Source organism: Microtus pennsylvanicus, chromosome 3, assembly GCF_037038515.1.
Source record: "Microtus pennsylvanicus isolate mMicPen1 chromosome 3, mMicPen1.hap1, whole genome shotgun sequence".
NCBI lineage: Eukaryota > Metazoa > Chordata > Mammalia > Rodentia > Cricetidae > Microtus > Microtus pennsylvanicus.
In genome coordinates, this window is record NC_134581.1 from 67,451,594 (window position 1) to 67,479,461 (window position 27,868).

Here is a 27,868-nt window from a genome sequence, read left to right on the forward strand (position 1 = left end):
ATACAGTGAATGAGCTCTGCCCTGAGCAACTGTGCTAAAAGCAAATTGCATTTGGAGGTTTTTTTTTTAAACAACCTAAATATGCTTTATTTTAAGTGTGATTTCAGACAACTACAGTTTATCAGAATACCAGGAAGAACTATACACTGTCCAGTGTAGTATTTCTGAAGTCCTTAATAGGAGTAAACATATACAAAAGTCATTACAGTCGAAATAGTCAGTCTCTAGGCTTTAACTGAAAAATGGGCCATTGCTCAGAAAAGGGAGTCCTTTATGGTTTCATTCCAAACGTGGAATTGGGTGTTAAGCTAGTGAACTGTGGCCTTACGTAAATATTTTCATAGTGATTATCCTCATATGACCCTTTCTTTGGTTCCTCTGACTCATCAAAGTTATAATACAGGTTTTTCTGGATTTGTTGAAGCCTCATATCTGAAAAGAAAGGACAGATGGTTACAACAGTACCCTGTCTGTAAGTCCTTCCGTCACACTCTGAACACATGTCCTTATTGCTGTTTAACAGAAATTCTCAGTGCCCCCATCTCTGTTCATTCTATTTTAACTACTGTTCCTCTCTACACAGGTTTCTGTATGACCCAAGTTCTAGGTGTGACCTACCAAAAAATACCTCTGTAATTTGGGGCAGTCGTTGATGTTCTGTAAGCCCAAGTCTTCATCTGTAAAATTTAAGATTGTGGTAGCACCTGCTGCATGGTGTATATACCCCCATGGGGGTCAGAGGATGTTGTGAGGTATCCTCACGCTGCCCTAAAATCTCACTAAACATGGAGCCTCTCGGATCCACGTGTGTCCACTCCCTCATGCTATGGTTACAGGCACCCACAAGTTCTGCCTGGCCTTTCTTGTGCCAGGGTCTTTAAGCTTGCACAGTAAGTGGTCTTCTCCACTAAGCCATTCCCAGAACCTGCCTGGATTTGTGATAACTAAATGAGATGGTCCATTGTGTTTGGAATGAGTGCTGTGTAATTAGCTAGAGCCGTTTCTTCACTCCCAAATGAACTATCTTGTCCGTTTATGAATCTGCTCTGGATACCTGCCCCATCCAGCCCCTGTGTACACACATGCACACCCTGTCTCTTTGTTTTGTTTTGTTTCTGAGACAGGGGTCTTTGTATTATGTCACCCTGGCTATCCTGGGAACTTAATATGTTGATCAGGCTGGCCTTGAACTCAGAGAATGCCTGCCTACCTCAAGTGTTTGGCTTTCTCTAGCTTCTTAAAGGGTGGCACACATATTCTCCCGGTGCCACCATCTTTCCTCAGTATTTAAGATAGTTTTCCCTTACCCTTATCAATATGATAATTGGAAGGAACATATTTTTACCATAACCTTTCATAACTTAGTAATTCATATTGTTTCCTTTTTTGTATCTGTCATGTATATTCTTCATCAGTAAATCACTTAAGTGTGTACTTCTTGTGATTTCTGCTTTAATCTCCTTGCCCTTTATCATAAAGATAGTAACCAAAATTGTTCTGTAGAAGGCCATTGTAATGGTTCGACTTGGCCGTCAACTTTACTCTGTCTGGAATCAGCTATCCCATGAGGAATTTGCTTTACCGGGTTAATTGAAGTAAGAAGGCCCACCCACAATATGGGTGGCACCTTTTGGTGGCAACCCAAAATAAGAGAAGGTGGAAAGGAAAGGCTCGCTTTGCCTGCCTGCTTTCATTATAATGGCAAGTTTGTCTATGCTGTTGCTGCATTTTTTCTCTGAGAGCAGAATCAGCTTCTTCAGGTTTCTGACATGTCCTTAAGGTCAGCAGCTCTCCAGGGACCCTTCCAGCTTCCAGTGCTGACGTTGCACCCAGCCCCCATGGAATGAGCAGCCGCAGGATCCTCAGACTGTCCCATGGGAGCCGTTGCTGGACTATACAGATTACACCATATAAGACAGTCTAACAGATCAGCACTAACTCCATTAATCCCCAATGTAAAAACTGCTTGGTGTGTTTGAGGAACAGGCATGGGTCTGGAAAATGAAGAGTATGAATGAAACGCGGGACATGTCCGTGTAGGTACAGCCAGAGGCCATGGTTTCTATGTGGAAAGCGTGCATTTGAGGCAGCAGACTATGACAGTGTTTCAGCTGTGAATTCTTAACCTGCTTTAGTTCAAATCCCAGCACAGACTGGCTTTGAGCAAGTCATATCGTCTCTCCTCCCTCAGAAAATGCAGATAATGGAACCTGTTTCATATGTTTGTTTGAAAGATCAAGTTAAATTCATTCTCCACAGTAGTTGCTAAGAGTTCACACTATCTGTTGTGTGTAGAATGGCCCTGGGCAATGTCAGCATGGGAACCATCCCAGAAGGGACGAGGGCCAATCACATGCTAGATTTGAGTGGCAGTGGTGAGCTGGGAGGAAGTGAACAACGAATGAAAACGATAGCTCATATCGATGGGGTGATATGTGTTGGGCAGCATCCTAAGCTCTGCTAAGTGTCAAGCCCTAGTCTACGCTTCTTCTCTGTGTTATAACAACAGCAGAACAGGAACTCAAACCCAGACTCCACACTCTAACTGCTCTGCCTGGCTGCTTCTCATACAAGGTAGTAGAGTTACATTCTGGTCACAGGTAAATAAATCATAGTCTTTGACGGTTGTGCTGGTTGGTTGTGTCAACTTGACACAAACACAGACATGGGTAGAAAGACTCCTAACTGAGAAATGCCACTTTAAAAGACTGGCCTGTAAGCAAGCCTGAGCTATGGCTTTGACCAGTGATGGGGGATGGAGGGCCCACCTCTTGTGGGCATTGCCATCCCTGGGCAGGTGGTCCTGGGTCTATAAGAAAGCAAACTGAGAAAGCCACGGAGAGCACAGTAAGCAGCACGTCATGGCCTCTGCATCAGTCTTGCCCTGCCTTGGATGATTGAGTGTAATGTGGAGTGTAGGTGAAATAAGCCTTTTCCTCCCCAAGTTGTTTTCGGTCCCTGTGTTTTATCACAGCGTAGAAACCCTAAGACATTAGACTCATTGTACTTCTGTGGCATAATGGTAGGATTCTGTGTGCCGTTACTGAAGGACAAGGGTGGAATGGAACTTAAACATTTCCAACATTTGGAGGCATTCATTTTGCCAAATCTAGCTTGCCCACTGGAAGTCATTACTGAGACCATGAGCTATACAACTTTCAAAACTTTTATCCTGCCTTAAATAAAATGGAAAACATATTTCCAAATGAGAGCCCAGCATATAAAGAAAAATAGACATGACGACCATGACCTGACATTTATATCCACGTGTGCATACACACATTCTTCAGATAATGATGAATATGTACAGCTCATTTGGACCTGTAGGGCCCTGGTCTCCCTTATTCCTGTGGTGCATTCATGAGGACAGTTTATGATCAACTACTAAGCTTCCTGTGTGTTTCTGTGCTATGCCTGCCCCGTCTGGTTGTTAGCTGCAGGGCATTCACTCCATTGATAATATGGTAATTTCCCACCTGCCTGGGCGGAGATCCTTGTGCTGCAGTCAGGTAGATAAAGACTCCCCCTTTCGAATGACCCTGGTCTCTCTGTGTCTTCTTTTCAATCTCCAGGCCCTTGCCCGACTCGCGTTCGGTACAGTGGCGCGCGAACTGTACCGAGGGTGTAACACCAAATCGGGTGTTACATGGACCCATATAGGTTTTTCCAAAAAGTATTGCTAAAAACCACCTACTTTGGACTGGAGTGATGGCTTAGTGGTTAAGAGTACTGACTGTTCTTCCAGAGGACCCATGTTCAGTTCCCAGCATCCGTGTGTTGGCACATAACTGTAACTCCAGTTTCAGGGGATCTGGTGTCCTCTTTAGCCTCCACAAGCACTTCATGCATGGGGTACGCTTACATGGAGTCAAGATTCTCATACACAAAAAAACAATCACCTACCTTTTAACTTAGCTGAAGACATGCTTGTAGCAGTTTCTTTCCAGGTAGCAATATATCTGTAACATATTATATGGGCATTAAATTGACTTATTACTAAATAATGCTAATTAACAATGCCTAATGATCGCATCTTCACTAGCCTCAGTGTCTGATTTTCATGACTTTACCACCTCCTAGTGGGTCACATGTGATTATAAGGCAATCTCCAAGACGAGTTACAAGAGGTTCAAATGGAACCTCTGGCCATGGTGGCGCACACCTTTAACTCCAGCACTCCAGAGACAGGTAGGCAGATCTCCGAGTTCCCGGACAGCTGAGGTTACATAGTAAGACATTGTCTCAAAATAATGAGGCACTTGTAAAACAAATTCACCTGTAAGTGTATTTATTCAGATTTTTTTAGAGGTCTTTCCAAGAAATTACTAACTTACCAATTTTCCTGTAGGGAGAAATGGCAGATTCTGAATTTTTCTCACAGGATGTGTCAGTAAACCAATTATAACTGAAGAGAACAGTAATGGGGACCGGATGCCATAAAAGCCTAGGGAGGTTGCTATTTGCCGCTGCCTAGGACCAGGCTGCCGCAGAACCTAACTGCATCAGATACCGTGTGTCTGCAGGCAGAAGTGCCGCCTGTACACTCGCAGCAATCACCTCGTCTGAGTTCTTGTCGGGGTACAGCGAAACACTTTGCTTTTTATTTACTTAACTGGAGTGAACTGAAAGAAGTACATAATTTGGAAACATTTAGGCTCTTCAGTTCTCTCACCATGTCAAAAGAAGGTGTGTTCATCCCACAGAGTCTAACAGAGAGATGACTGGCAGCATGGGCTTGTCTAGGCCAGCATCTCCTCAGACGTGATGACAAGGACATCTCCGCCAGCATCTCCTCAGACATGATGACAAGGACATCTCTGCCAGCATCTCCTCAGACATGATGACAAGGACATCTCCGCCAGCATCTCCTCAGACATGATGACAAAGACATCTCTGCCAGCATCTCCTCAGACATGATGACAAAGACATCTCCGCCAGCATCTCCTCAGACGTGATGACAAGAACATCTCCGCCAGCATCTCCTCAGACATGATGACAAGGACGTCTCTGAATAATGGGAAGTTTCCCTTTTATCACCTACTTCCTCTGGTCTCTTCCTCATGTTCTGTCAATGGCTGACACCTCAATTCTTCCTGTCCCCTTTTAACTCCCTCTTTCTAATGTCTCCCATTTCTTTACCATCTTTATAATTTTTCTCTTTGCCCATGCAATATCCACAGTTCTTTTTGCAGCTGAATATGCATTGAATATTTTAACGGCGATGCTGAGGTACGACTTGTTGGCTCTACAGTCCACTCATGGTTCAGAGACGGTTAGTATATTCAGAGTTGTGCATTTTCTCCACAGTCCATTTTCAAACATTGTCATTACAGCCAGGAGACACTCAATGTTCCTTAGTTGTAACCTCCTGTAATCCCCGGTCCACAGCCTCAGGTAACCACTGCTAATATATGTCGTCTCTAAACTTACTTATTCTGCATATATCACTTGTAATTAAGCTGCTATCACGTGACAATTCCATGGGCATCATGGCACGTACCAGAATTTCTCTGCTCTGCTGCTGAGCAATCCTACATTGTGCAAACAAACTGTGCTTTACTCGCCTAATCCACACCTGATGGACATTTGGATTACTTCTAAGTTTTTCCTCGCTGTAAAATGTTTCTGTGAACGTTTGGCTAGTCGTTGCATGGATGTACATTTTCCTTTTTCTTTGTGCAGCTGCTGGAGTGGTATTGCTAGGTTACATTGCAACACTTGAGCAATCACCAGCCATCTCCCGGAGTGGCGGAACCACCGCACATTCCTGCCGGCCGTATCAAGGCTCCACTCTGAGAACTCCTGCCAGCACTCCTTACTAGCCACGCTGGTCGTGTCAAGGCCCCACTGCGCTTTCAGCTGGCGTTTACCTGATGACTGCATTGAACTGAAATTCCCACCACACAAAATCCTAAAAAGACCTTTCAATGGCCATTTAAGTTACTGGTACTGTTTTTTAATATCTAAAAAGAGTAGACCATATAGATTGAAGCTATTTCTTAACATAATTAATGCAATTAAATTAAAGCTTTATATATGTTATATATTTATATTTAAATAATATATATAAATCTTTATTTAATTTACATAATGCAATTAAAGCTTTATATAAATATAATACACCTATATTAATATATAGTATAGTAAAACTTTATATATAAAGCTTTTATGTATGTTTATATATAAAGCTTTAATTATTTACATTAATTATATGAATTTATTTATATTAATTATGTAAAGAAATAGCTTCAATCTATATGGTCTATTCTTTTTAGATATTAAAAATTTTATTTTTTTCTGTTTCTGAATCCCAAAGTAAAACAGTAAATTAGACATAGCTGCTATAATCTACTCTTCTGCCTTGCTATATTTTCTCAAAATCAGTTTTTCCTTTTCTGTTTTAGACAAATTATATTTTTAAAGGTTATGTTCATAACCCAAGGTTCAACCTGGAAACAGGAAATTCTAGAAAGAAAAATACAGGACTTCATCCCCTTGTGAGTGGCAGTAACTTACTCATCAAAGTTGAGTGTGTTCGTCCAGTTCAGCACTTCGTCTACTTCCCATTCCATCACAGAATCTATGCCGCCATCTTCAATACTCTTGATTAGTCCTTTTGTGGCTTTGTGAATTAGGCCTAACGTTTCAAGCCGGGTCGCCTTGGCCTCCAGACTTCCCAGGTAGTACCTAAATAAGGGAAAAGAAGTGACACACATCCTTTGCAATAAGTGATTAGAAGTGAATACAATTGATAGATGTTTATATATTAAAATTATAAATTAAATCAAGCTTTTGTTCTGTATACTTCTAAACTAAGACCGGTGTGGATGACTCTTCCTGGGGCAAACTAATCACTAACCAGAAAGACTTCACTTACTCAGCTGCTGTAAGTTTCATAACAAAATATGAACCCAATTCTGAGAAGACTCTTAAAGACTAAGCCAGCTCTCTGGTCTTACAGGTGAAGAACTAAGACCAGGAGGAGTCATGTGACTTCTACAAAGTCACGAGGCTAACAGCAAGTGAAGGGGAAAGGAGGTTTATCTACATATTAGTGTCTTATACACTGCATAATTTTCATATCTTTCTTTTAAAAAGACAGCCATTTGTGGTGGTTGTTTCTGCTTTCTTATATAAAAAATTGAGACTTGGAGAAGTCAAGGAATTGCAAATTTGACTCTCAGCACATGCTCCTTCTGACTGGATACTATCTTAAACATTAGTTTAAGGTCCATGTTCCTACCAAACATGAATAGGGAGACATTAGTAGTTCTTACCAAGAACAGGGAACACAGAAATTCACTGAGAAGACGAATATATCATCAGCAGACTTTGTCATCATTACTAGACCTGAGCTACAAAAAAAATGCCTAGAGTAGGCCTGAACCTGTAGTAAACGGACATAAATAATGCTTTGCCCTGGTGCGGAAGAATTGTCTGTATTCTGTCAATCATGTTTTAAATAAATACTGATTGGCCAGGCAGGAAGTATAGGCTGGTGAACCAGACAGGAAGTAGAGGTGGGGCAATTAGAACAGGAGTATTCTGGGAAGCAGGGAGCTCTTCCTGCACTCCTGCCCAGACCACTGAAGAAGCAAGATGTGATCTGCTCCACTGTGAAAGGTAACATAGATAAGAACAATGGGTTAATATAAGTTATAAGAGTTAATAAGAAGCCTCAGCTAATGGGCCAATCCGTTTTATAACTTGTGGAGATCTCTGTGTGATTTTCTTTGGGACTTGCCAGCTGTGGGGTACCAGGCGGGACAGAAACACCAACAAGCAAGCAGGCCCCTCATGTTACATTGCCCCCAGAGTGCCCAAGGAAATAGTGCTCCCACAGTGCTCCTCATTGTATGTAAACACTCATTTTGGGAGAGTCTGAACCTGCTGTTACATGCAGCGTATCCAGGAGTCACTGATGAGGCAGGGAAGTAGTTTATTTCCATGGCCAACTGGAAGCAAAGCCAGTGTCCTTTGCTGGGCCAACATTCAAAGAGACATGACTTTTTACTCTGAGGGCCCATTTGTAAAGTTAGTCCAACTTAACCACCAGGTGTAGACACAGAAGTATGGAGAAAACAAAGTAACATGAAACTTCCAAGGGACCAGAACTCTAGCCACAGACTTCAAAAGGAAAGTATACTAATTAAATGCCTATTCAATATTTAACAAATCTGAGAAAACTCAGCGAGATACAGGATAATTACATACAGAAAATTCAACAAAATTGGGGAAATTCATGAATGAAATGTCTAGCAGATACAGATAAGGAAATCTTTACAAATGAGGAATTCATTATTTCAAATTAATCATGCAGTTGAGAGATTCATCATTGCATTAAACCAAGAGGAAAAAATGAACATAAAGATAGGCCTTTTGTGGTATATTAGATGGAAAAAATGAAGAAAAACTCTGGGACACAGTGGCACTGTTAAAATATTTGAATCAGTACAAGATGTCAAAAAGTAGAAAGACACAGAACCTTGTCAATGAAGTGTCTCTGACTTGGAAAAAGATGCGGTTGTGCAGGCACAGAGGCCCAAGGGCCCTGGAAGAATGTGATACAATAAAGCCCTGTGTGATAGCTCATGCCTGTAATCCAAATACTTGGGGATGCCATGATCTGGACAGTTTGAACAAAGTTCATTAAGATGAATAAAGACTTTCTGAGCCAAGAACTGAGGGAACTCACCACCTCATCACTAGACCTGACCTAAAAAAAATTGCTCAAAGAATGCCTGCATCTCAAGTACAAGGGCAGTGTCTTCTAAATGCAATTCCTCGTGCAATGTCCTAGCCACTTTTAATTGTCCAGATCAGACTAGCCTATGGGTATGTGTGGGGGGGGGGGGTTGTCTTGATCATTAGTTAATATGGAAGACCCAGTTTGCCTATTCGGTGGGCAGGTGCTGGGCTGGAAGAAAGCTAGCTAAGGATGAGCCAGAAAACAGCATTACTCCATGGTTTCTGCTTCAAGTAGTACATGGCCTCCTGCCCCGACTTCCCTCAGTGATGGACTGTAACCTGCAAGCTGAAATGAACCCTTTCCTCCCTTAAATTGCTGTGGTCAGATTATCTTCTCAAAGCAGCAGAGAAAAACCAGGCACTTTGCTTTTAAAAAACCAACTAACAGTGTATGTGTTGGTCTTTTTTTCAGTCCTATGGTCTGACCCAGTCATCTCTGTGGCTTTATGTTGGTCACAATGTCTTTATTGCTGTTGTTTTGTAAGCCTTAGAATTCAAAATTAAGTAGTATGAGTTCTCTAACTTCTTTTCTCAAAAATACTATTTCTTTGGACTGGGACTGATGGAGCATGTGATCAAACCAGACTCTCTGAATGTGGCTGACATGGAAGGTTGACTGAGAAGCCAAGGACATAGGCACTGGGTTTTGATTCTACTCCATGTACTGGCTTTGTGGGAACCTAGTCTGTTTGGATCCTCAACTTCCTAGACCTGGATGGAGAGGGGAAGACCTTGGACTTCCCACAGGGCAGAGAACCCTGACTGCTAGAGAGGAAGGAGGAGGGAGAATGGGGGGAGGGGAAAGGAAATGGGAGGAGGTGAAAATTTGTAATAATAATAATGATAAAAAGAAAAATATCTTGAAAAAAATACTATTTCTTTAATATGACCAAATTATCTACTTACATCTCCCGCATCCATTCTATCTTTTTAATTTTTCTTTTCTTTTCCATATCTTGCTTTCTCTTCAGTTTAGAGAAATGGAATTCACTTTCCTTTGTGCTTTCCAACACTTCATTTTCAAATGGTAGCCAAAACTATGGCCGAGTAGAGATGAACATACACAGAATTAAAATACTGATTGTGAAGGACCCTCCATAGACAAGGACTTTGTGTTGGTGGGAATGTACAGGAGAGGGGTAGAAGAGAAGCCAGCCTTTTCGAGGTGGCTCTCATTAAGTCATGTGCCCATTAATAACATAGCAGGTTCAGAAGCACGTGTTATAGCAACACTGGCAAACCACTTGTGCACTGACGCATTCCTTCAGTACTTGGTGAAGTGGATGCATAGCAGACCTGTTCTAAGCATGTCCGTCTCATCTCACCTGAACATACCCAGCCCCTCCTAGTGCTGCTGGCTTTTCATGACTATCCTCAAGGATTATATCCACTCAGAAAAGATGTGTCTACTGCTATGTCCCAAACTGTGGTGTCTTTGAATGCCATGTCCTCCTAGCTGGTTGGTTGTTTTCCCAGTTCCAGTTTATCTTCTCTTTCCACAACACTAGATAACGTTTGCTGTGTCTCCCAACAGTTTGCCCTGTTTAACCACTTCCCATACCACACGAAAGCATCCTGCCTACTTGACTGATCTCTAGGTACAGCATTATCTGTGAGAGAAGGAGCTGTGTCTTCTTACCACGGTGTGCTTAGTTAGCATCTGGAACCATGTCTAGTGTATGACAGGCACGTAATCAAGTACTGAATGAGCGGATTCACACCTTGGTCATTTTAAACATCTCAAACATTGAAAAATTTGTTGTATAAGTATACCACATCCTATAATTGGGGTTTTAAGTATATAGTTAGCAGAGAGAAAATAAAAATGCCCTAGTTTCAAACCTGATTGTTAAAAATAAATGCAAGAGAAGCCTGCCCGCTGCCTCCTGATGAGCGTATATGTGGTGGATAGAGAGGAGAGAGGGATGTGGGCAGTTCTTGTGCGGTGGAGAGAGGTGTAACTGGAGACATGGCAGCAGTGAGAACCAGACTGATGGGAGTGGCCTGTGCTGCCACCTGGGTCCCCAGCATCTACCCCATTTATGACTTGCTGGAACATGTGAAGGGGTCGGTTCTGTGGAACCAGAGCCATAGGGTCTCCATGACTAGGGCAACAGCAGGATACCCAAGAGGAATCTTGGTGAAGGTCCGGTCAGTATTGATGGTGTAGCAGAAACCTTGAACCAGACCGGTGACTCACTGCAGGGAACGTTGGCAAGTAAAGCTGTTTATCAGTATTGATGGTGTAGCAGAAACCTTGAACCAGACCCAGTGACTCACTGCAGGGAACGTTGGCAAGTAAAGCTGTTTATCAGTATTGATGGTGTAGCAGAAACCAGCGGCCTTGAACCAGACCAGTGACTCACTGCAGGGAACGCTGGCAAGTAAAGCTGTTTAGGCAAAAGGGTATACTGTGCGACACACTGGAGTTCCTAATCCACTCCAACAGATGAATATGTGATAGAGAGGCATGATGGAGGAGAGGAGTGGTACACGCCAGGCCGACCTGGAGACGACACAGCCATGCTGGGTGTGGGAGAAGGCTGATGTTGATAGAGAAGCAGGTAGTTGCCAAGAGGGGTCGGCAAGATGTTGGTTTTGTTTGGTTTTTAATTTTTACTTTTGTTTGTTTCCTTTGGATGGGAAGTTACAGGGGTGGAAGGCAGGCATGGAAGGACTGGGGAATGAGTGGGATTGGGGTGCATGATGTGAAATTCCCAGAGAACCAATAAAAAATTATGATGTTAGCCAGCAGTGGTGGCACACGCCTTTAATCCCAGCACTCGGGAGGCAGAGGCAGGCAGATCTCTGTTCGAGGCCAGCCTGGTCTACAAGAGCTAGTTCCAGGACAGGATCCAAAGCTACAGAGAAACCCTGTCTCGAAAAACCAAAAAAATAATTATTGTGTTGAAAAAAATTAAGCGTAAGGAGCCAATGAGTCAACTCACCATATAAAAACACCACTCAAACCTGACAACCTGGGTATGAGGAGAGCCCAACATCTACAAGCTGTCTACATGCACATGGAGCACATGATCCCCCATGTTCGCACACACACCATTTACACCCACACACCCACAGAATAATAATTCAAATAATTTCTAAGGATAACAATTTATCATATATAACAACTCCAGAATAGCTAAGTTAGCATTTTTTCAATTGAATCACAACTATTACTTTTAAAATTCAAGATTAATTTCTAAATATATAAAAATAAAAATGACTAAAAAAATAAAATAAAATAAAAATGACTACTATTGCCATTGTCTTACTCTCTGGGTGACAGGCCTCCAGCCATTGTTCTCTATGCGGCGGTACCAGCCACTGTGGTCCTCAACCGGAGGCGGATCATTCTTGTTATGAGATGTGTATCTTGCTGGAAGCTTAGTGTAATCTCTAGGGCTGTTAGCACACAGATCTTCAACATGTCTGTGAGTAAAAATTTTATAGTATATCTCCGGTGGAAATTTAACCTGTAGATGGGAAAGTTCAAAGCGTCATTGTAAGGCGGTAACAGACATGGATTACATTTTTAAAATTCTTTTGCACTTCAAGTAAGTGTGCTTTAAAACTACCAAATCAGAACTCCAGCCAGGGAATCAGGTAAGCCAACTGTAGATCTTAACTTCTTCCTCAGCTCTTTCAAACCCAATCCCCCTGACTAAGCTTTGCCCCAGACCACCTGCTGAGGCCCATCTCCAGTGGACGACACACATCTTGCCCTCCTAGCCTCCTTCCCCCACTTCATTGCTCTATCTCAGCTGCTAATCCAGCAGGCACTTTCTGGGCACACACAGGCAACTGCAGATCTTCTCCTTTCTCTCTATTCCTCTAAATCCAATCCCCCAGTCTCATCGCCAGCTCTGTAGCGGACCCTCTGAGGCCTCTCCTCACTCTCTGCCCCCACTCCCAGGGGACTAAGCAGGTCCTCTGGAATACCCTGTTTTTCTCCCTCCCTCCAAATCTCCCTTCTAGCCCATCCCCATTCTTACCTGTGAGCGCCCAATATCTAGAAATACATTTTATCTATCAGGATCCCAGAAAAAAATTCCTACCAGGCAACACATAGCGACTACTATCTACTAAGAACCAGAGAGGGCCACAGAAACCAAGAAACAAAACACCTAACCAACAAAGACAAGATCAGCATCAGTACCTAGAATTACAATCTTCCCAAACCCAGATACCTAGACACCAGCATAAAACCAAGAAAACAGCCAGAACAATCTCTCCGCTAGAGCCCAGCAACCCTCGCCCAGCCCTGAGAAATGCAGCAGAGCTGAAACACTAGACAAGGGCCTTAAAATAGCCATTATGAATATGATAGAGGCTCTTAAAGAAAAAATGAACAAATCTCTTAATCTATGAAAACATGAGCAAACAGTGGAAGGAAATAATAAAACAGTTCAAGACCTGAAAGTGGAAATAGAATCAATAAAGAAAACCCAAATTGAGGGAAATCTGAAAATGAAAAATTTAGGAACTCAAGTAGAAACCTCAGAGGTAAGTCTCCCCTCCCCAACAGAATACAAGAGATGGAAGAGAGAATGTCAGATATTTGAAGACACAATAGAATAAATGGCTAAGTCAATTAAAAAAAATGTTGACTCTAAAAAAAAAATCATGGCATAAAGCATCCAGGAAATCTGGAACACTATTAGAAGACTAAATCTAAGAGTAATTGGAATAGAGGAAAGGAAGAGAGACACAGGTCAAAGGCACAAAAAATGTTTTCAACAAAATCATCAAAGAAATTTCTGTAACCTGAAGAAAATGCCTATCAAATTATAAGAAACATACAGAACATCAAATAGACTGAATCAGCAAATAAGTCATCCCCTCAACCCCTGGTACATATTGATCAAAATATTAAACATACAGAGCAAAGAATATTAAAAGCTGAAAGGGAAAAATACCAAGTAACATATAAAGGCAAAGCTACTAAGAATAACTCCTGACTTCTCAACTCAATGGAGACTCTAAAAACCAAAATGGCCTAGAAAGATATTTTATAGACTCAAAGAGACCATAGATGCTAGCCCAAACAAAATTTCCACTAAAACAAATGGAAAAATAAGATATTCCATGATAAAATCAAATTTAATCAATATCTATCTATAAATCTAGCCCTACAGAAGGTGCTGAGAGGAAAACTCCAACCTAAAATGACTAACCACACCCTAGAAAACACAGGGAATAATCCCCGACAAGTAAATCAAACCAGGGAAAACACACACACTCCCACCCCCATACATACATACACCACCACCATGACGACAACATAACAATCAACAAACACTGCTCATTAATATCTCTCAACATCAATGGTCTCAATTGCTAAATAAAAAGACATAGACTAACAGAACGGATGCAAAAACAGATCCATACTTCTGATGCATCCAAGTAATGTATCTTAACATCAAGAATAGACATCACCCAGGCTAAAGAGATGTCTATTCAATCGACCTAAGAAGCAAGCTGGTGTAGCAATTTTAATATCTGACAAAACAGACTTCAAACCAAAACTGATAAGAGATAGGGAAGGACACTATATGGTCATCAGAGGAAAAATCCACCAAGGAGACATTACAATTCTTAATACCTATGCACCAAAGACAAGGGTACCCACGTAAATAAAAGAAACACCACTATAACTTAAATTACATATTGACCTTCACACAGTGATAGTGGGAAACTTCAATACCCCACTCTAACCACTAGGTCATCCAGACAAAATCTAAACAAAGAATGTTGGAGCTAACTGGCATTATAAACCAAATGAACCTAATAGATATTTACAGATCATTTCACCCGAATGCAGACAAATATACCTTCTCAGAACCTCATGGAACTTTCTCCAAAATTGACTACATAGTCAAACACAAAGTCTCAAAATTTGATATAACTCCCTGCATCCTAACTTGATGGAGGAAGGTCATTGGTTAAATTAAAAGAAACTGCTTGGCTGTCATTGGTTAGGAGATAGGTGGGAGGAGTAAACAGAACAAAACGCTGGGAGGAAGAGGAAGTGATGTCAGACCCGACAGCTCTCCTCTCGGGAGCAGACGCCTCAGGAGAGGCGCCATGCTCCAGGCTCCTGGGCAGACACACGCGATGAAGCTCTGAACTAGAATCTTCCCGGTAAGACCGGTGCTCACAGATTGTTAGAGATGGGTTGATTGGGATATCAGAATTAGCCAGTAAGGGCTAGAGCTAAGGGCCAAGCAGTGATTAAATGAATACAGTGTCTGTGTAATTATTTTGGGTAAAGCTAGCCAGGCAGGCGGCTGGGGTGTTGGGGACGCAACACCGCCGCCCCTTATTACTACACTAACTGACCACCACAGATTAAAACTGGATATCAACAACAACATAAAGCTTGCAAACTCACAGAAGCTAAACAAATCACTACTGAATGAAAAAAAATGGTCAAGGCAAAAATTAAGAAATAAATGAAAGACTTTCTAGAATTGAATAAAAATGAACACACAATGGACCCAAACTTATGGGACACAATAAAACAGTTCTAAGATGCAAGAACATAGCACTAGGTACCTACGTAAAAAAAAAAATTGGAGCTATCTCATATAGTAACTTAACAGCACACCTGAAAACTCTAGAACAGAAGGAAGGAAACTGCACCCAAGATGAGAAGACAGTAAGAAATAATGAAACTCTGGGATAAAAAAATCAATAAAAAAGAAAAAAACGTACAAAGAATCAATGAAACAAAAGGTTGGTTCTTTGAGAAAGTCATTAAGATCGACAAACCCTTATTCCAATTAACTAAAGTGTGAAGTGAGAATATCCAAATTAACAAAGTTAGAAATGAAAAGGAAGACACAACACACCAAAGAGATCCAGAGGATCATAAGGACATACTTTAAAAGCCTGTAAGAAATGAATGATTTTTCTTGGTACATACCACTTACCAAAGTTAAATCAAGATCAGATAAGCAATTTAAACAGACCTTTAACCTCTACTGAAATAGAAGCAATAGTTAAGCATGCTAATTAAAAAAGAAAAACCTCCAGGGCCAGATGGTTTTAGTGTAGAATTCTATCAGACTTTCAAAGAACAGTTAAATCCAATCCTCCTCAAATTATTCCACAAAATAAAAATTGAAGGAATATTGTCCCATTTGTCTTACAAGGCCACAGTTTCCATGATATCCGAACTACATAAAGACCCAACAAAGATAAAAAATCACAATTTTACTTATGAACCTAGATGCAAAAATTCTCAATAAAATCCCTCTGAACCAAATCCAAGAACATGGATAATCAAAAAGATCATCCACCATGATCAAGAAGGCTTCATCCCCGAGATGCAGGGATGATTCAACATATGTAAACTGAGAAGTGTAATCTATCTTATAAACAAACTTAAAGACCAAATCCACACAATCGTCTCATTAAATGCAAAAAAGGCCTTTGACAAAATCCAACACCCCTTCATGATGAAAGGCCTGGAGATATTAGGGATACCATGGGTATATTGAAGCATCATAAAGCCTATAGCCATCATCAATTTAAATGCAGAGAAATGCAAAGCAATCCCAGTAGAATCAGGAACAAGGAAAGGCTGTCCACTTTCTCCGAACCTATTCAATATAATACTTTAAGTTTTGGCTAGAGCAATATAACAACTGAAGGAGATCAAGGGGATACAAATTGGAAAGGAAGAGGTATCTATCTGTAGATGATATGACAGTATACAGAATTGACCCTAAAAATTCCACTGGGAACTCCTACAGCTGATAAAACACTTTCAGCAAAGTAGTTGGGTACAAAATTAACACACAAAAATCAGTAGCTCACCTGTATACAAGTAACAAACAAAGAAATCGGGGGAAAACCTTTCACAGTAGCCTCAAATAATATAAAACATCTTGGGGCTGTCTAACTAAGCAACTTATAACCAAGTATAAAAAAAACAAGACATTGAAGAAAGAAACTGAAATTATCAGAAGATGAAAAGATTTCCCATGCTCATGGATCGGTAGGATTAAATACAGTAAAAATGGCCATCCTACCAAAAGCAATCTATAGATTCAATGTACTCCCCATTAAAATTCCAACACAGTTCTCCACAGATCTTGAAAGGACAATTTAAAGCTGCATATGGATAAACTGCAGGAGGCGTCACTATCCCTGATTTCAACTGTACTACTGAGCTACAGTAATTAAAATCGCATGGTACTGGTACAAAACAGACATGTGATCAATGGAATCAAATTGAAGACCCAAACATAAATCCACACACCTATGGATACTTGATTTTTTTTAAATAAAGAAGCTAGAAATACACACTGGAAAAAAAAGGCAGTATCTTCAGCAAATAGTACTGGTCAAACTAGATGTCTGCATGTAGAAGAATGCATTGATCCATACATATCACCCTGCACAAAACTCAACCCAAATGGATCAAAGACCTCCATATAAAACCAGATACACTGAACTTGATAGAAGGGAAAGTAGGAATACTCAAACTACTTAGCAGGGCTGGAGAGATGGCTCAGACTTAAGAGCAGTGACTGCTCTTCCAGAGGACCTGGGTTTAATCCCCAGTACCCACACAGCAGTTCATAACTGTCTGTAATTCCAAGATCAAACACAGACATAAAGCAGGCAAAACACCAATGCATATTTTATATATATTAATATTATTAATTAATGATATGTCATTGGCACAGGAAAATACTTTATGAACAAAACACCAATAGCTCAGGCACTAAGATCAACAATTATATAAATTAATAAATGGGACTTCATGAAGTTAAAAAGTCAAGGATACCATCAGTAGGACAGACAAAGCAGCAGCCTACAGAGCAGGAAAAGATTTTTAATAACCACATATTGGATAGAGGTCTAATATAGAAAATAAAGAAAGAACTAAAATAACTAGATAACAAAATATATAACCCAATTAAAAAATGGGGTACAGACCCAAACAGAATTCTCAAAAGAAGAAACTCAATGGCTAAGAAACACTTAAAGAAATGTTCAACATCCTTAGCCACCAGGGAAACGCAAGTCAACACTACTTTGAGATTTCATCTTACATCTATCAGAAAGGTTAAGATTAATGAGACATGATGGTGAGGATGTAGAGTAAGGGACCCACTCTGCCATTGCTAGTGGAACTGCAAACTTGTACAGCACTTTGGAAATCAGTGTGGTGCTTCCTTGGGAAATGGAATGGACCTTCACCAATATCAGCTATACCACTCTTGGGCATATACCCAAGGGATGCTTCTTCCTCTTCACTTGCTCAACCATGACCCCTGATACTCTATTCATAGTAGTCAGAAGCTGGAAATAACTTAGATTTCCCTCAACAGAAGAATGAATAAAGAAAATGTGGTAAGTCCTAGGTCCTCCCCCCTCTGTCCATATCTAGGAGGGAGGGGGAGAGGAGTGGGAGGAAGGGGAGAAGGGTGGGAGGAGGGGGAGAAGGGTGGGAGGGGGAGGGAAATGGGAGGCTGGGAGGAGGTGGAAACTTGTTTTTTTTTCTTCCTTTTCTCAATAAAAAAAAAAGAAAATGTGGTACATTTATACCATGGATTATTATCTACCCATTAAAAAGATGATAAAAATCATGAAATTCACAGGTAAATGGATGGAACCAGAAAAAAAATCATCCTGAGTGAGGTATCTCAGAACCAGAAATATGGTTTTTATTCACTTATATGTAAATATTAGCTGTTAAGTCAACAACAACCAAGCTACAATCTGTAGAACCATAGAGGTTAGGCATAGATTATGGGACAAGGGGTGACAGAACTTGTTAGGAAAAAGAATTAGGATAGATATGGATGGGGGAGTCTGGAATGGGAGGATCAAGTGTGGAGGAGGATTAAAAGGGGGATGAGGGAATAAATGTTGGGAGAGACGGCTAAAAATTTAAGGGTAGTATGGAAACAGTACAGTAGAGGATCATATATACACATATATGCATGTATATATGTATATATATATGAAGGCGATCTAAATGAAATACCAAATAATTGGGAAGACATCTAGCCATTTCTTTTCCTTTTAAAAATAATTTATTAACTTTGTTTTATGTGCACTGGGGTGAAGGTATGAGATCTCCTGGAGCTGGAGTTATAAACAGTTGTGAGCTGTCATGTGGGTGCTGAGAATTGAACCCAGGTCCTCTGGAAGAGCAGTCAGTGCTCTTAACCAGTGAGCCATCTCTGAAGGCCCCATCTTGCCATTTCTTATCATCAAATGAAGCATCCAGTACCAGAATTGGGTTACATCTAATTGAGCTGTTGGCCAAAGGAGTCCCGTTGAATCCCCAAATGGCCCAGGCTGTTGCCAAGACTATAGTTTACACTCCACAAATTGACAGAAAGCCCCCATTGCTGAAGACAATACCTACACAACTGATTGGATGTGAAGTCAAGCTGGTACCTACATAAAGCCTTCACCCCCAAGTTGAGCATCTATGACACAGGAAAATATGTACACTACCAAAAGAGAAATGTAAACACCAAATGCAGCCACCAACCCTCTGATCTACAGTGCTGTTCCGCCTACTAGACATGCTAGGGCAATGGTGGCACAAAGTCTGTAGGAGTAAAAAAACCAATATCTTATCTGACTTAGGGTCTACTCTATGAGATGGACCCCATACCTGACACTGCTTGGGGGGCCCAAGAACTTGAGGCTAGATAGTCCAAGGACCAAGGGTAAAACCAAATACTGTCCCCGCAAATAAAATGACTCCTAATGACATTCTGCTATACTCATAGAACAGTGCCTTGTTCTACCAGCATCAGAGAAACTTCCTCCTGCAGCAGATGTTCAAATATAGAGACCCACAGCTGGAACGTAAGCAGAGAATGAGAGATCTTGAAACACTCAGTTCTAAATGAGGAATCTCCATCAAAATCCTCCCCTTACGGCTCGGGGAACTCTGTGGAAGAGGAAGTGGAGTGTAAGAGCCAGAGAAGTTGGAAGACACCAAGAAAACAAGGCCCTCTTAAACCAACATGAGCAAAGCTCATATGAACTCACAGAGACTGAGGCAGCATGCGCAGGGCCTGAACCGGTCTGTACCAGGGTCCTCTGTGTATAGATGACGACTCAGTTAGTGTTTTTATGGGATCCCTGAATGTACTATCTAGTGGGGCTCTGACTCTTGTGCCTTCTCCTAGGTTCTTTTCCTTCTGTTTGCTTTGTCCAATTCTGGTGTGTTAGCTTTTGTTTTATCATAACGTATTGTGCATGCCATTATCCCTTAGAAGTCTGTTTTCTAACGAAACAGAAAGAGAGTGGATCTGGATGAGAAGGGAGGTGAGGAGGAACTGGGAAGCATAGAGGGAGGGGAAACTGTAATCAGGATATATTATGTGAGAAGAAAATCTACTTTCAATAATGGGGAAAATCTAACCTACCAAATAAAGATTCCTCCATACTCACCCCACCCAGCCTGAATCGGACTTGAATGCCAGCCGCAGCATCTAGGAGCTCCGCCTGTGAGAAAAGAGATAGATGGCCCTCAGCATGCCGTGAGCAGCACCTCGTCACTTCTCATTCTGTCCATTACAAATAGTCCCTGGCATTTACTGTTTATAAAGCAGGGTGGGTGAGTGGACTTCAAATAATTAGATTTAATCATAAGATATTTTTATTTCTAATTATGATTGTGTGTGTGTGTGTGTGTGTGTGTGTGTGTGTGTGTGCTCACGGAAGTCTGAGGCATTGGATCCCACTGAAGCTGGAGTAAGGTGGTTGTGAGCCTCTCTATGTGGGTGCTGGGAACTGAACTTGGGTCCTCAGGCAGAGCAGTGTGAGCTCTTAACTGCTGGGCTATTTCTCCAGCCCCAAAATCATGATACACTTTGAGAGCTAAGGACTTATGGACAGTCCTGAGGATAACTGGAACGATACTGCCAAACTCTCCTTTCTGTGCAATATAAATACAATCTTCAAATGAGCATGGTGGTGCACACCTTTAATCCCAGCACTTGGGAGGCAGAGAGAGTGGATCCCTGGGAGTTCGAGACCAGCATGTCTACATAGTAAATTCCAGGACAGTCAGGACTGTATAGATAGGGAGATCCTGTTGCAAAACAATCAAAATTACAAATCCCAAGTAACTAATAAGTTCTCAAATATATGACTTACATATAAAATATTACACCATGTAAATAAATTCAGGAAAAAATAATAACCGGTCCTCTCAAGCTCAACACTACATGGGCTTTTCCTAACTAGTTTTTGTTAAGTCAAAAAAGATCTTAATTTTGTGTGTAGTAAATCTTGTAAATATAGTGCCCTGTATAAAAAAGAAAATGGAAGAGGGGGATTGATCTCTTATCTGAAGACAATTCACAGAAAAATACAATCTTATTTACAAGGACACTAGCTGGTGGTCTGATTTGCTGAACCAAAGTAAACAGTGTGAAGCAATCTAATTGTGGTGCCAGAGGGAAGCGATTAACTCTCTGGACAAATTCTAACGTCAGTCTTATGGCTTTTGTCCAGAGACCACAGGAATAGGCTCCTTACTGACCAGGACCACAAAACATAAACTAACTTCACAGACCTGGAAAGGAATTCCAAGTCTCCCTTCTTATGGTCAAGGGTTACAGGCAGGTCGCTGTGCCCTGAAGAGCTGTGCCCTGAAGAGTGCCGAGTAAGCTCCTCTGCTGTGCTCCACCCCCTGCCCTGCAGCTCCTGCCATGAAGGGCTCCTCAGCTGAGGGTGCTGCACACTCTCTACCGATACGTTGCTTTTTGTAAAGTCTCCAGTCTGAGAAAGTCCTGGCTTTTATGACCACTACATATTTAAAAGTATAGGCTATAGCACACAGTTTCCTTATTTCTCTTAGTCTCCTTAATAGTTGAGTTTCATAAGGCCACCTCTGAAGATACGATGACAAAATGCTTGTCCTCCTGCAGCTGTGGTTTGCAGCCCACTAGTCAGGAAGCCGACTGAAAGAAAATGCTCTTTTCCTGATATCTGTAGTTACTGCTGTTGAGAGGACTCTGTTTCTTATCGTTTACTTAAGAAATGGTATGTGACCTTCAGATGTAATGCCTGAAAGGTTGTGTGGGTCTTTGTAAGCTGTGAAGCACAAAGAAAGCTGGTGGGATTTAATACGAGGGAATAAAGAGTAATACCAGCAAGAACGTATATGCTTGTTCTTTCCCCTTGAAATCCCTCAGATAAAGTCTTAGATTTACAATGCTGTGGAGTTTTTCTCTGAGTCCTGCTTGTAGCCCAGAAGCCGGTTCTTTTGGGCTGCAGTTTTCGGGAAGTCAGGTGATGCCTGGAGCTGTGAAGGGCCAGCTCTGGAGAGAAAGATACCCTGACTTGTCGGGAAGTCAGGTGGTGCCTGAAGCTGGGATGTGGTGGGGAATGATCTCCCTGAAGGATGGAGCAATCCTGTTCCTCTCAGAGAGCCAGTGCAGCTGAGTTCTGCTCTGCTCTCCTAAGGGAACATCCTAGCAGAGCTATGGCTCTAGTTTTGGGTCCAGGGCGTATTTCCTTCACTGGTTCTGGTTCCAGGGCAAAGGTGTGTTACTTTGGCTCTGGTTTCAGAGTCAGGGTATGTTTCTTAGGTTCTGGGTTCAGGGATAAAGTCTTTCTTTCACTGGCTCTGGTGTCAGAGTTAAGGTGTGTTTCTGTCACTGGCTCTGGTTTCAGGGTCAGGGTTGGTTTCTTTCACCGGTTCTGGTTTCAGGGCCAGAGTGGGTTTCTTTGGCTGGCCCTTGTATGCTACAGCTTCAGTCAAAGATTCAGAAGGAAGCAAACACGAGAACACCGAAGATGCTGTGTCAGTAAGAATTGTCTCACCTCTTTGGGATTAATATACTTCACTATCTGACGCGGCTCCCCCTGTCTTCTCAGGTCAATCATGCTTTTGAAGTGATGGAACACAGCAATATTCTAAAATCGGAACACAGAATTTTATGCTTAAAACTAGATTCTCTACATTTTCAGGGTTTGAAAAGGTAGTTTTACATTTGTTTATTTGTGATGGGGGTACTTTAGTACACATTTGGAGAGCAGGGGGCAACTTCTGGAAATTGGCTTCACCTTTCCGGCATGTGCATCCTATGGCTACAACTTACATCACGAGGCCTGGTGGCCCTTGCCTTTACCCACTGGGCTATCTCACCGGTCCCGAATTTTCTATTTCTTATTACCCGTTCGTACACCTACCCAAAAACACAGATCTGAATAGTTCTGCAGGAGCAGAGAAACGAGGCTTCAAAATGAAACCCTTTCAGGGAGAGCAAAAGCTCCTCACCCTCATGGCTCTCTCCAGCTCCTTTGAGGAGGCTGGTGTTATCCTGACATTAAGTCTTCTCGAGAACACTGTAAAAGAGGGGTGAGGGGTTAGACACAAGGACAGAGGGAATGCTATATATAGACCATCACCCACTCCGAAAAGAACCAAGTTGACAGACATAGCTGCGTTATGAGCCGAGCGACTTCAGGAGATGATTGGGGACTAAATAAGAGCGACAAAGCAGAAGGGAGGGAGCGAGGGAGAGAGGAAAGGATTAAGATGTTTGGGGTGACAGCATAGAAAGGAAACCATTTCCTCAATTCCCACCTGGCTCCACAGAGTTACAAGGAAGCCCAGCCCCCACGCCTTGTAGGAGAGTTCCTATAGACTCCTGTCAGCTTGGCTGCCCCTGCTAGCAAAAAGCTTCTTAGCTCTCCCAGGTTTATGGTTTAGTCAGGTAAGCAACCATAACTCTATATGGTGGCTATACTTTGGACAAGGACTTCAGGCTCTCCAGGTGGATGCACAGGCTGCTATAGCTGGTGGCTTCTCAAGACATGTACTGTTGTGTAAATTTGGAGGGTTCTAGGAGTCAGAAATCCCTGTGCACCCCTCCCCCTCCAAGGTTTCTTTTCTTTTTTTTTTAAAGATTTATTTATTTATTATCTATGTATACCTGCAGCTAGAAGAGGGCACCAGATCTTATTACAGATGGTTGTGAGCCACCATGTGGTTGCTGGGAATTGAACTCAGGACCTGTGGAAGAACAGCTAGTGCTCTTCACTGCTGAGCCATCTCTCTAGCCCCTCCAAAGTTTCATAGACACCTACTGCACTGACTTGGAGGATAGCTACCTTGCAAACCCGGCCTGACATTGCAGAGTCTCTGTGCCCTATGCTAGTTGGATGCTCTGCATCGCAAAGGACGGGCTTCTAACATGAACACAAACGGGGCACAGATCTTAAGAACCAGCAATTCTCGGCACTTGCATCCTGAGGCCCAGGGTGTGGCAGCTGCTTGTGGCCTTGCACTTGTGTCAAAACTGAAGCAGAGACCCATGAAGCTCACTAGAACTGTAAGGAAACACTGTGGTCCCTGCTGCTGGTCTACTCACATGGGCTTGCTAAAGGGGCTCCAGCTCCTGCTCTGTGCCTGGGTCTGTTACCACTGGGATGGCAGAGAGAAATGCCTTGGCTCCAGTTACCTCAGTGAGCAATGATCCTGAGGAAGTGGAGGGACAGTCATGGTGCCTCAGGCTCCTCAGGACGGTTGGAACTCGCACTGCAAGCAGACTTTTCCAGAAGCAGTGTGTGGGAAAAAACATCTGATCCAGGCTGCTGTTCCCACTGTGGTGCTGCCCCATCCTGAGCACCCATGCCTGTGTCTCAGCTCCCTGGACCACTACAGTCCCCGCTCTTGTTGGCCCCCAGAGACCATGAGTCTGTCTCACAGTAGCTAGCAGGCTCTAGCTACTGTGTACATGTATACACCATGCCCAAAGTCTCCCCTTCCAGTTAAAGCAGCTATGGGGAAGATGCTATGGTGCTTAGTGGAAACAAAGCCAATGCCGTGCAGTAAACTGATGCTGCTGGGCTCATCTTTCGGAGCAGAGCGCTCACTACCTGTAGTAGGAGCTGCAGGCCTCTTCCCACAGCCCGGCTCCTGGCTGCTTGGCTAGCTTATGCCCCAAAATAGCAACACACAAACTGTATTCTTTTAAACACTGCTTGGTCCATTAACTCTAGCCCTTACAGGCTAATTCTCATATCCCGATCAACCCATCTCTAATAATCTGTGTAGCATCAGTCTTACTGGGAAAAATTCAGCATGTCTGACCTGGCAGCTTGCTTCATGGCGTCTGCCTAGGAGAGGGGAGCATGGCCTCTGAGCTCACTTCCTCTTCCTCCCAGCATTCTGTTCTGTTTACTCCTCCCACCTATGTTTTAACCTATGAGGCCAAGCAGTTTCTTTATTACTTAACCAATGACCTTCCTCCATCAACTACCAAGGCTACCCTGTATGTTAATGGGGCTATCTGACCTACCAGATGTGCAAATCTCAGTGTGGGAGACAAGAGATGTCCTGCAAAAGACATAGCAATCCATCGGCCCCAGAGACCCAAGGGGTCAATATGCACACGTGAGAAAGCACAGTGAGCCGTGAGGTGACAGAGTTAAGTGAAAATCTGTTTGAGAGAGTGCTCGGCTCAAAGGTGAACAAAAGATAGCATCATGAGAGCACGTGGAAGCATCGACCAGACCAGAGCCAGCAAACAAAAGGAAAATGAAGAATAATCAGTCTTCATCAGAAAACAGTACACCATCAACAAAATCAAATTACAATGAATATTCAAGACAATTACAAGAAATGAACAGGAGTCTTTACTTCCATTAATAATCTTAGATGTAAACAGACTAAATTCTCCAATTAAGCGATATAGAGTTTATCAGCAGAATTAGAAAACAAGACCAAAACAATATTCTGCCTGGAACTTATCAGAAACTTAAGCCATCAGTCAAGGCACAGGGGATGGTGGAAAAGGCATGGATGCGATGTTTAAAGTAAATGCAAACTTAAAGCAAGCAGAAGCTGCTGTCTGCGTGACGGAAATCAGTGGAGAAGCACCAGCACAGGTTGTATGGCTTTTCCAGAGGGGGTGATAGGGGATTTGCAAGATCTGATCGATCTGATGGTGGTCTTGTGGACTAGAAGCAGCAGTCTAACTTAACACAGGCCACCAGGCATAGGGACTGAAGGGACCCACGTACTGTGTGGGGTCCCCCTCTGGACTCCGGAATTAGGCATGGACCACACAGAAACGCAATTTACACAAGGCAAAGAGACTGACTGGTGGCTGAAAGTGGACGGGCAGAAACAGCAGCAAATGGCTTAGGGTAGTCTGTGTTAGAATGAGCTAGGACGCGTTGGTAAGTTCTGATTGGGTATTTTAATTAGGTTAGTTAAATAATAAATTTTGATTGCTGGGCCTCGATGTTTTGATAGTTGGACCTTGGTGATCAGTCTCAGGAATGAGTCACACCTGACAACGTGACCAAATAAGGAACTAGACCTTGGTGGCTAGCTTTAGGAATGTAATCTAAAGGTTTAGCCAGGCAAAGGGAAGGGGAAAGGGCCCAACCTCCTGGAGCCACATTTACCAGGCTCAGGGCTGTCAAAGCCCTTCAGTGACAGAACTGCTGGGGCTATAAAAAGGAGTGAAGTCATCTTACCTCTTGGTTGTCACCCAACCAGGTAAGCAAACATGGAAAATTACTTCTGAGACCAATTCTATCCAAGTTAAGAGCGCCGTAAGCGAGCAATACATTAGCTCAGATAAATTATGTCATTTAGCCATAAGATCCTCAAGAGTATTCCATAAATACTGGATGAGTAAATATGCCCTCACCATTTCCTCCCAAACATGACATGGGTCAAAGTCAAACGAGACTACCAGTGATACATTTACGGGTATTAGCTATTATCAAAGAGTATGACCCTGTTCAGAAACTCAGTGGGGGCCGGAGGGATGGCTCAGTAAGAAAGTGCTTGCTGTGTAAACATGAGGACCTGGATCTGATCTCCAGCACCCATGTAAAAACGCTGAATGCAGTGGGACACCCACAGTCCTGGCACGGGGGAGCCAGAGCTGGATGTGTCTTTTGATGTTGGCTGGATAACCTACTAGGCAAGTGACAAGCTAGTGAGGGTCCCTGTCTCAAAAACTAAGGAGACAGCATCCTGAGAAATAATGTCTGAAGTTGGTTTGTGCCCTCCACATGCGTGCATGCACGCACAAATATGTCCACACATACCACAAACATACCTTCATACATGAACACACACACACAAACTGTTTTAACTAAAAAGAATGTAAATGTTTGTGAACCTAATGAAATAGTTTTAACTTATTTTTTATTTCGGCTTCTTCAAGACAAGGTTTCTTTGTGTAACAATGGTCCTAGCTATCCTGGAACTTGCTTTGTATACCAGATTGGTTTCGAACTCACAGTAATCTGCCTGACTCTGCCTCCCGGGTGCTGGGATTAAAGGTGTGCACCACTGTGGGAAACTTTTTGCTATCTTCTAAGTTCCCAGCCTAAGAACTGATTATTCAGATTTATTAACCTTCTGATATTACTAACAGTCCCTTTTTCTAGCTAATTGCTAAAAATATCTGTTTCCTTGCAATTAGTGACTTTCACTGTAAATCTCCTCTGAAACATTTTTCATGAGAGCTGCCTAGTTACCCATTGACGTAAGAACCCGCTCCTTTTCCCCCATTGTCCTATATCTACCCTGTTTATTCCCCTAATAAACAAGACTTGATCAGAATCCTGTCTTGTCTCCATCTTTTGTGTCTCTTGTCCCTTTTAATTCTCATCCCCCCCCCTTTAGGGTCTCCGTTGACTAACCCACGGGTCGGGGCACACCACCACCACTAATTATAACTTTTGAAACTGAATAGTAGACTTCTAAGTTAAAAGGTGGCACAAACCTGTATAAAAACACAAAAGAGCTATTGAACTGTGCACACTTTACGGACATGAATTTTGTGAATTGTAAGTTATCTCTGAAGGGATTAGCTAAACAGACTCACAAGGAAACGTTTCCAGGCCCTCTGAATGACTCTTGCAGCCAGTTCCTGGTCTGGAAGTTTTGAGGACAATTTGCTAGGCATCTTGAAGTCCTAAAAGAAAAATAAGCAAAATGGGAACCTTGAAATAATTGTATATGCTCCACTGTGAAGCTGGGACCCAGTAGAATTTAAATAAAGTTGTCTAAAGGAAACAATGAAGTAAGATTTGGTATTTAAATTATATTCTTAATATAGTACACTTGGTTTTCTAACAAGTGCCTTCCTTG

The 27,868-nt window shown here is 42.2% G+C and overlaps 1 protein-coding gene across 1 annotated transcript; it reads right to left on the reverse strand.

Annotated features, from left to right (window-relative positions):
- Window positions 1-271: 271 nt before the first annotated feature.
- On the reverse strand, window positions 272-27,683 carry C3H11orf65 (chromosome 3 C11orf65 homolog). The gene is made up of 8 exons (XM_075967574.1): window positions 27,603-27,683; window positions 22,567-22,659; window positions 20,185-20,238; window positions 12,024-12,224; window positions 9,655-9,785; window positions 6,517-6,687; window positions 3,904-3,959; window positions 272-432 (listed from the first exon to the last, which is right to left on the reverse strand). The coding sequence occupies exons 1-8, from the start codon at window positions 27,681-27,683 to the stop codon at window positions 272-274; spliced, it is 948 nt and encodes a 315-aa protein (XP_075823689.1).
- Window positions 27,684-27,868: the final 185 nt, after the last annotated feature.

Coding starts and splice junctions, on each gene's coding strand:
- C3H11orf65 (XM_075967574.1), bottom strand. CDS start 27,683: ATGCCTAGCAAATTGTCCTCAAAACTTCCAGACCAGGAACTGGCTGCA. Junction 22,660..27,602: donor GGGCCTGGAAACGTTTCCTT/GTGAGTCTGTTT, acceptor TTCCGATTTTAG/AATATTGCTGTGTTCCATCA. Junction 12,225..20,184: donor TCCGATTCAGGCTGGGTGGG/GTGAGTATGGAG, acceptor TCCCATCTACAG/GTTAAATTTCCACCGGAGAT.